The sequence below is a fragment of the Diplotaxodon limnothrissa genome, linkage group LG3 (assembly GCF_057381915.1).
Source record: "Diplotaxodon limnothrissa isolate DT_005_m linkage group LG3, D_limnothrissa_male_GT1.1, whole genome shotgun sequence".
Classification (NCBI taxonomy): domain Eukaryota; kingdom Metazoa; phylum Chordata; class Actinopteri; order Cichliformes; family Cichlidae; genus Diplotaxodon; species Diplotaxodon limnothrissa.
In genome coordinates, this window is record NC_140598.1 from 46,450,505 (window position 1) to 46,460,357 (window position 9,853).

A 9,853-nucleotide genomic window follows, 5' to 3' on the forward strand; every position below is an offset into this window, starting at 1 on the left:
ATGAAAAAAAAACCTGAGTCACATAATTAAAAAGTTGTTTATTGATGCACAGAACATGTAAATTATTATGTAAAGGTCCTCTGAAGCTGCTGGTACCTCTGCATATAAAAGCTTTAAAACTTCACAAACCTGAGAAGATCAAACAATTTCATAATCAAGTTACAATTGCCAGGAACACATGTTTATATTTTATTATACATGTTTTAATATATGACCACTACTTTGTATTTACTCAACACATTCAGGAACTTGCAAAACAGAATAAAACCTTTATTCTTTCCATAAAGATTCCAAATGGGCCAAATTATTAAACTATTTTAATACAATGGTTTACCCACACAGATTAATGACAATATTTTTATGTAAGCTTTATATGTATAATGATTAGGCTGTTTTATTATATGGCTGTGGATCTGTGTTTATTCAAATGGATTCCATGGATTGTATATTATCTCATACAAAGCATGAAGTCTATTCCAAATGGCCTCAAAAACCCCCACAACTTCCTTTTCAAAAGGTTCTGGGACTGGAATGGAGACTGATTCAGAAGGAACAGGAACAGATGGAACAGATGGAACAGGAACAGATGGAACAGATGGAACAGGAACAGATGGAACAGGAACAGATGGAACAGATGGAACAGGAACAGATGGAACAGATGGAACAGATGGAACAGGAACAGATGGAACAGGAACAGATGGAACAGATGGAACAGGAACAGATGGAACAGGAACAGATGGAACAGATGGAACAGGAACAGATGGAACAGGAACAGATGGAACAGGAACAGATGGAACAGATGGAACAGGAACAGATGGAACAGATGGAACAGGAACAGATGGAACAGGAACAGGTGGAACAGGAACAGATGGAACAGATGGAACAGGAACAGATGGAACAGATGGAACAGGAACAGATGGAACAGGAACAGGTGGAACAGATCCCTTTCCAAACTTCGATTTGATCAACAAAGCGGAGACAATTGCAAATAATCCTGTGATGACAGCAAAACCCACAAAATATTTAAGCCATGATTTTTGTGCATTTTCCATGTGTCTCTTAATGATGTTAACTTTAGCCTGCTTTCTAATCTCTTCCTGTGACAGATTTTCTGATGACTTTCTAACCCGATTTTCCTCTTTTTGTATTTCTGTCTCCAGTGTTTGGAGCTTTTCATTAGTGTAGTATCCTCCATTGTTTTCTGTCACTATATCTTCTATGCTATTGAGCAGCTCTGCCACCTGGAACTTGTTGCTTCTATATTCATCTTCCTGGTTGTTCTTCCAGTATTTATTGTCAATGACGTGGCACCGACTCCCACACTTCCTCACCAGATCACTCAGAGCTTCACTTTCATTAACAAAATTCTTGATCTTCATTCCTTCGGGGAGCTGGTCACCATGAGTAAAAACCACTGCAGCGTATTTAAGAACATCTTCAGAGAAATGTTCACATAATTGTGCGATGACAGCCTTTTCGTGCTCTGTGAATTTCTCTGCTTTGAGCACAATGAGAAAAGCATGAGGACCCGGAGCACACTCTGTAATACAGCTCAACATCTCATGCTCCAACTTCTCAGACCTGCTTGGGTCAAAGAAACCAGGAGTGTCGATTAAAGTTAGGCTTCTTCCATCAACAGTCTTGGTCTCACTCTGAGACAAACATGCGTTTGAGTCATTAAAATGATTAATCTTCAATCTGGTCTCGCCAAATATGGTATTAGCCAGACTGCTTTTCCCAGTTCCAGTTTTTCCCAGCAGGACAATTCTCCTTGTCTTTGTCACTGGAAGAAAAAATGAATAGATGAACAAATCAGATTAACTCATTACCTCATCTGCTTCCTGACATCTCTGATCAATTTTCAAATTTCAGATCAAAAATCTATCAACCCAGTATCACAGCAAAACATGTAATAGACACGCCGGACCACCGTGTCTATTTCACACCATGCCTCTCCAAAACGTGAAATGGAGATGTATGAAGAATTTTTCGCGACCAGCAGGGGGCGTTGATATATTAAGCTAAGAAGTCAGTAATGAACAAAAAACCATTATTGCATAAGTACATTCAATTGTCCTTAACAGTCACAAACTATTAAGCTTAATATGTATATACATGTAAATATGTTTGTTTTTTTTTTTGTTTTGGGGTTTTTTGTGTCCCGTTTGGATCTTTAGCCATCAGAATTGTTGTCTTAAGGCCAAGAAAGATGCCAAGCATCAAATAAAAAAGCTCCCTCTGGTGTTACTGCAACTTCTGCATGCTTGTCTTTGTCACGCTTTGGAGAGTCAAAGTGTTAAACAGACATGGGGGATATAGGTGTCTGTATCTCCTTAAAGGATGCCCCTGTGTTGGCAAAATTTTGCATGAACAATGTCACATATATGTTTTAACAAAACAAATTCATTATAAATCCCAACTCTTTCTGAACTCGCTTTACCAACAAACATTTTTATCAGTTAATAAATTAAAAGGGGTGATTTGTATTGTTTGTTTGTTTGTTTCTTGCTTTTTACTTTAAATTACACACAAAGAAATGTGATTCAAACCTAGTATCATTCTGGTTGATTTGAAGGAAAATATCACTGACATCTACAGCATAAGAGTGTCTGAAATCTTTTAGCTAATCATTCATCAGTGTCATTTATTGGTCCTTGTGATTACGCTGCATATAGAGACTTCAACCAAACAGATGCAAGTACAAAGTAAATTTAAAGCATGTTTGAGATTTTAAAAGAAATCTTACTGCAGTACTACACTGCAAGCCATGTGTCAGCAAACAAGCCTTGATACCCAGAAATCTTGCTTGTATTTATAAGATTGATAAAGCTTAGAGCAGCAATACTGTTAAACATTTTTTCATAGCAAAATAGTTCTTGAGATTAACTCAGTTAATTAAAAATATAGGTCACAGTTTAGGATTTTGATTACTAGAGTGACAAACACTCATACGTTGGAGTAATGTCTATTTAATAGTTACTTACCCTCCATGCTCTCCAGAAAATAGAAATCTGTCAAAAATATAGTCTGGTTCCCGACGTGTCTCTGCAGTGAGTCGTTTGCTTTTGTTCTCGTACTGCGGACTTACCTTATGCTTCGCTTCTGCTACCTGTCTAACTTGTTCTCTGGGTTTTAGCCAGAATAAGTGAACAAAACACTGCGCACAGTGTACGTTTACATATAACAATCCACAGTGCTGCAACACAGAGATAAAGATAATAAATAACTACATGACCCAAAAACATGATACAAGAAGAAAGAAAAAGTTAAGCTGTATTTCATTGACCTTACAGATTTTTAAAAAAATATTTTTATTTCTATTCTTCAGAAAAGTGGAATTTATTTCTGCTTGAATATATGAATACTTCTTATATTGGCCTTTAAATCCTTACCTTACACTACTAACTCCATAGATTCTTTGTTCTGTGAACTACATATAACTTATTCAAAGTTTGGATTTATGTTAACAAAATACAAACGTCTGCATTTTCTTTTGATTTATTTAGTCTCATTTGTTGCTGCATTTGTCAGTCAGTAACTTTTATACAGTCTGGAAACATGAGCAACACTTAAAAACATTAAAACTGACATTACAATAAAGTTTGTCGAAGATCAAATCTGTCAGTGGTCTGTCCACTCATCCCAGCAGTTTCCATTACTGTTCTGGTTTAAAAATGGCTGTGGTAGATTTGGCTGATCCTGTTAAACTTCATCAGCTGGTTCAACTCAAGTAAAGTCAGCGGAAGCCAAATTAAGTAAAAATGAAAGTCGCTGTTTAAGATGTCACTGCCTCTTAAACATGTTTGGCTAAACCTGCTGAGGAGGTTTAACAAGTTCAGCTGAATTAACATGAGGCTAGTAAATGAAAATTGTCAAGAAGTTGAAGAAACTTGGTTACATGTGAAACAATTAGCTGCTTTATTAGTGAAGACTTGTAGCAAAGAAAACATCGAAAAAAGAAGCAACAATATTTGAAAGTTATAGATCTGTTATTGAAATACCCAGAGATTTTGTTTAAGCTGGAGTAATGGACATACTCATGGGTAAATTCTGAAATATAAACTGCAACATAAAGGGTTTTATAGCATATGACGAGGGGGGAAAATCACATTCTTACATATCATTAAGCATAAGCTACTTCATTTATATGTTAACAGTAAGTATTCAACAAAAACTCTTAAATAAGACATTTTGTACAATGCAAATACAGAAATCCAATCATGAGGAACAAAAGGAGTCCAAAATGTCTCATTCTATAATTTTAACAATGACTCTGTGATGGCAACTTATAAAGGTGAATGTGAGTAGTTGTGCCCAGTATATGCTGATTCTGTACATCTGTGGATTGTAAAGGTACTTTTTTGAAAGCTTAACAGATGTTTTAGATATTTAATTTATAACCTGTTTTTACATTTAAAAAAATAAACAAAGTGTGTTTTAGTGTTGTAGTCTCCTTTCTTTGCTTCATCACTGTGCACCAGTTTCATGTCCGTGAAACGTGGTACTCCTGGTTTTATTTGGCTGCTGGCTCTGCAGATACAGCAGGAACTGTGCTAGATGATGTTGGTGCATTGTTTTTAGCTACTTTCGCTGCAGCTGCTATTCCCAATGCTACTCCTACTCCTACTCCTACTAAACCTACAGTGCTGTCTTCTTTCCCTAATTGTATCGTCCCACCCAGGAATGCACCTAACAGATCCCCTGTTGTAACTCCTGCAGCTTTTGACAACAGATTTTTAAACACAGATTGTTTTGCCTTTGTTGCAGTTTCCTCTTCTTTACTATCTGGAGATGACTGTTTGATGCGACCTTCCTCTAGTTGTATATCTCTCTTCACTTCTTGCAGCATGTCGTTGGTGAAGTAGCCTCCTTTGTTTGCCTCAATAATCTTGTCAATGGTTTTGAGTAATTCTGCCACCTGATACTGGTTGTTCCTGTATTCATCTCCCTGGTTGTTCTTCCAGTATTTGTTATCAATGACGTGGCAGCGGCCGCCACACTTCTTGATCAGATCGCTCAGAGCTTCACTTTCATTAACAAACTCTTCAATCTTCATTCCCTCAGGAAGCTGGTCACCATGAGTAAAGATTATTGTAGTAAATCTAAATGCTTCATCTGAGAAATATTGGTTCATTTTGTCTACCACACCCTTTTCATGCTCTGTGTATTTCTCCACTTTAAGCACAATGAGAAAAACATGAGGACCAGGAGCACATTCTGTGATACACCTTGTTATTTCAGACTTCATCTCCTCCTCAGACCTGTCTGTGTCAAAAAATCCAGGAGTGTCAATAAATAATATGGTTCTTCCACCGATATTCATATACTCTGACTGACATTCACTTGTTCCAGATTTGGGGGTATGATTTACTTTAAACACAGGCTCTCCACACAGGGTGTTGGCAATACTGCTCTTTCCAGCTCCAGTTTTTCCCAGGAGCACAATCCTTCTTTTTGACCCTATAAAACAGTAATGATTCAGTGTCAGTTATTTATCTATTACTTTGTCAAAAGCAGTGCAAGAAATAAACAGTAAATTGAAGTGGAGGTAAAACTGCATGATGTGTACAAGCCAGTCATTACTGGCTTACAAGTAAATATGGAAGAGTAGAAAAATGTAATTTCTCTGATTGTTGATCAAAGTTTAGACTTAGCTGTTCAGATGGTGGATACAACTAAATCATTTTGAATTATTAACTCTATCAAGCATACACTCAGTGTATTACAGTCTTGAATATATTATATAACATTTACATAACTACTTTAGGTATTCAGTGGAGTAGATCATGTTGACTGAGAAAAACAATCACTTTCAGAGAACTTTCTTCCTTTGTGATCCCACATTTCTGTTAATCATTAATACAGAATACATGATAATAATTGCGACTTACCGTCCATGTTTTTGAAAGCGAAATCAGCGCAGAAACACACGATTACTCAGATCCTGTGGACGTTGTGACTGCGCCGTTCGGTTGTTTCTGTACCTGTTGGACTTGTTTCTCAGCAGCAAACTAAAGTGATGAGCTTACCTCATAGTGTGTTTCTCTTTTTTTCCCACACCTGGCAACAGCATGAGAAAACTATTGTGCATATTTAAATGTTATTTATTTAAATAAATTAATAACAAAAACACAATTTTTCTTTTCATTTTTATATAAAAATCTTGGCGAGCATATTGTTATAACCCAAAGTTAAATATGTCTGTAGTAAATATGACATAAGCAAAAGAGAGTTTATACGTTTCATACTGTTCTAGAATACTATAATGAAAAGTTTTAGTATATATACATAAAAGGTGTGTGTTACGTATTTGAAATCTTCAAGCAGCTGTTTCCTTTAGGGTTCGCCTCAGTTGATCATCTGCTTCCATCTCACCCTAACCCTAGCTTCCTCCTCTGTTACACCAACACGCTCACTCTTTGAGCAAGTGTTTGGGCATCAGTGAGAAGAAAAAAACTCCCTTTTAACAGGGAGAAAAAGGAAATGAGGGCACAGGCATAACTATATAACTTTATTATTATTATAACATTATTCCAATATATCAAAAATACAAAATAAACTCAAAATGCTGCGACACAGACGCAGCCATCCGACAATTGTAGTGTATCTACGGGAGGATTCAGGTCACCTGCTCATGCCCTAACTATATGCTTTCGCAAAAATGAATGTTTTAAGTATTGTATGAGCACCCTGAGAGCAAAGTGCTCTAATGGGGTGATTTGGTACTATATGGTCTTTAAGATAAGATGGGACCTGATTATTTAGGATTATTTAGCCAAGCCTTTCTAATTTTGTTATCATTTCTAAACGTTATCATCTGCAACTCTACCAGGGCTACGTCATCATTACATCTGTCTCCCTCTCATTCCCACAGGTATTCTATAATTCTACTGTACATAGTTGCTCCCTACACTCACTACAGTTCACACTGAAATGTAATGAAATGTGCACACTATAAATAGATTCAGTTACCGCTGGGATAATGAATAATTATACCTAACTTAATGAATGTCTTTTTAGTTAAATAGCTGACTTTTTTTTACCCCATGAGAGTTTGGTGAACTGTCCCTGTGCCCTATGACAGCTGGGCAGGCTCCAGCCTCATTATAACCCTGATTTCGATAAGCAGAATAAACTGGATGGATGAATCCTTTTCTTTTTTTTCTTTCATTCTCTTTTCAGCTGCTTTTGCATATTTTTCTGACTTTGATCAATATTTACATTCATTTTCATATTCAAAACCAAGGCAGCTACAAGAGAGCCTTTGTTGAGCTGGGTAATTCATTTTCACTTGCAACAGAAAAATCACACAGAAGAGGGACTATTTGGGAAATGTAAGTCAAGTTTGACATGATTTGTATTTGACCTGAAATACAATCTAAAATCCAATTATGAGGCCCTGCGACAGACTGGGATAGGCTCCAGCACCCCCCCCCCCCGCGACCCTGAAAAGGATAAGCGGAAGTGAATGGATGGATGGATGAATGGAATCCAATTATGATGACACTTTGTCATTTTGTCAGATTTAGCAAATAAAATGATTTGCCATCATAATTAGAGTCATAATGTAATATCTAAAAATCCAGAAATGTTTGGCTAAAATGAAGTGAGTCTTTCAGATATTCAAGTAAAAATTCTACAGTACTACACTCATTCACCTTTTTTATACATGCACACACATACACATATATTACTTTAGGAATTTTTTGTTGACTTCACATTAGAAATGTTTTAGCTAGCAGAACAAAGATGCAGGAGAATCTGTTTCTGCTCATTCTGATGGGTAAGTGGATGATCTTATCAATCATACAGCAGTACTGTTAGCTTAAAGCAATAAGAGTGATTCTGGACTGATGCACCTGTTAAATGGCAGTAATGGTGAAATAATTGTCTTCGGAGCCTTATATAAACGAGAGGAACAGTGTAAGTGATTTTCTTTTTGCATTTTTATATTATAGAGCAAGGCCAAAGTTTACTTACTTTTACCTTACTTTTTAGACAAAAATGTCAGCAGTTTTTAGGTGTGTCTGCATGTTTGTGCTAAATGATAACAAAAAGGTTAGTGTAATTAAACAGGTGCTTTTGTGACAGTGATGTTGGGGGAGCTGGAGGCTGGCCCCGTTTGAAGTCTTTAACTCATTTTATTGATTTTATCTAAAAAAAAAAAGAAAAATAATCACAATCAGGGTGAGAGTCACGCATGCTCCAGCTCCATGTGAGGCAGCTTTACCAGAGCAAGACTCTGAGAGAGACAGGTGCATCTTCGCACAGAAACCAGTCTGGACCAAATGACAAAACGCTGAATTGACCATTTGAGCCCCGACCAAGGACTCCACCCTGAACATCAGTGAAGCCATTTAAAATAGAGATGACCCTACCATTTACCAATGAGGAAACTTATGACACTTGTATATAAGAGAGCTAAACATTAAACATTGGCCAGTGAGACTGTGAGGGACGGTTTTTAACCTGACCAGTGAGCCAACTTTAAGTCCTTCTGAGTGAATCACACAGAGGTTTAGAAATCAACCAAGGTGGCTTTGTAAATTTTGGAGAGAGAAAAAAACACAACTCCTGACCAGCTTTTCTGCACCTGTTTATCATCACCTTGTACCAGCAGTGATCAGTGTTGCTGTGGCCCAAACATCACTCTGTAAGAGATTTTTTGATAAGCTGACAAAGAGCTTTTTTTTACCGCCACTAAAGAAGACTCTGCATTTGGATCTGATCCAGCACACCTCAGGAAAGCAGCGACACATAAAAGTCTGTGACTTACAAGAAGCGGTCGACATTTGATGACAGATCTTAGATAATCGTGACGTACTGTATTTGAGAGTGAAAAGCAAAGTAGAGGTGTGTAAGTGCTCTAAAATTGTATATTATGCTTTTAAAATGTGAAATGTGATGTGATTTTAAGCACCAAAGAACATGATTTTTAGAAAAATGTTATTCTTATGTTTTGAACGTATGTGTGATTAAAAAAAAAAATCTATCACTATTGTATGCCTTATAGAAAAAGTGTTAATTGTATGTATTTGTAATCATGTATCTTTGATAAATAAAATAACAACAGTCACTTGGACGTGAGACTGTTAATCACAAAAGTGGTGGACAGAAAAGAATTTTCCAGTTTAGAATAAATCAGAATAAATCAGATGACTCAGTTAACATTTTGGATTTATTTACATAATATCAACATATCAAGGAGTTTATGACTTCTCTGTTTTTCTTTTCTCAAAGAAAAGACATAAAACTTCACAAAATGTGAAGTTACAGCACAATTTACCCAGACGTACTTCTTTTTCAGTCAGGGTCCTTTTACAACATCCATATTAGCTCAGGTAATGAAAATACAATTATGGCATAGACAGGAAGTAAACTTTAACATTTGAAGTTCAAGTCTTGCTTAGACGATGTGAAGCATCTCATGGACCTTTTTTCTTGGATTATGCATCAACCTTATGCAAATCAGTTGTAATTTATTTGAACAAATGTAGAAAGCAGCACTTCCTTTCTTCTGTGATGCATTTACTTTACTACATAAACTAGACATTAGTGTTGCCAACGTTAACATTTCTCATGTCACCATCGAGCATTTTTAAAACCCAACTTCAGTATATGCAGTGTGTGTCAGGGTCCCTGTGCCTACCCGGTCGGCTCAGTACGGCTACATATGTTTTGTATTCCTTTTTTATTTTTTCCCTGCTCTCTCCTCTCCCCTCTTTCCCTCCTCCCTCTGCCTGGGCGGAGCTTACCTGCGGGCTCCTGCCCTTGGCCCACGCACCTGTGGCTCATTACGAGTGATCCAGCTCCTTCATAAGACGGCAGCCCTGTGTTTCTCGTCGCTGGACCG

The 9,853-nt window shown here is 36.9% G+C and overlaps 2 protein-coding genes across 2 annotated transcripts; both read right to left on the reverse strand.

Annotated features, from left to right (window-relative positions):
• Window positions 1–419: 419 nt before the first annotated feature.
• LOC146636148 (GTPase IMAP family member 7-like) lies at window positions 420–1,790 on the reverse strand (the record flags this gene model as incomplete). The annotated part of the gene is made up of 2 exons (XM_085350276.1): window positions 420–691; window positions 806–1,790. Coding segments are annotated over 2 exons (1,257 nt in total), but the record flags the coding sequence as incomplete, so codon positions are not given.
• Window positions 1,791–4,513: 2,723 nt separating this feature from the next.
• LOC146636149 (GTPase IMAP family member 7) lies at window positions 4,514–5,898 on the reverse strand. Its single transcript, XM_085350277.1, has 2 exons — window positions 5,892–5,898; window positions 4,514–5,460 (listed from the first exon to the last, which is right to left on the reverse strand). Exons 1-2 carry the CDS (start codon window positions 5,896–5,898, stop codon window positions 4,514–4,516), a joined length of 954 nt encoding a protein of 317 aa, XP_085206403.1.
• Between the last annotated feature and the right edge of the window lie 3,955 nt (window positions 5,899–9,853).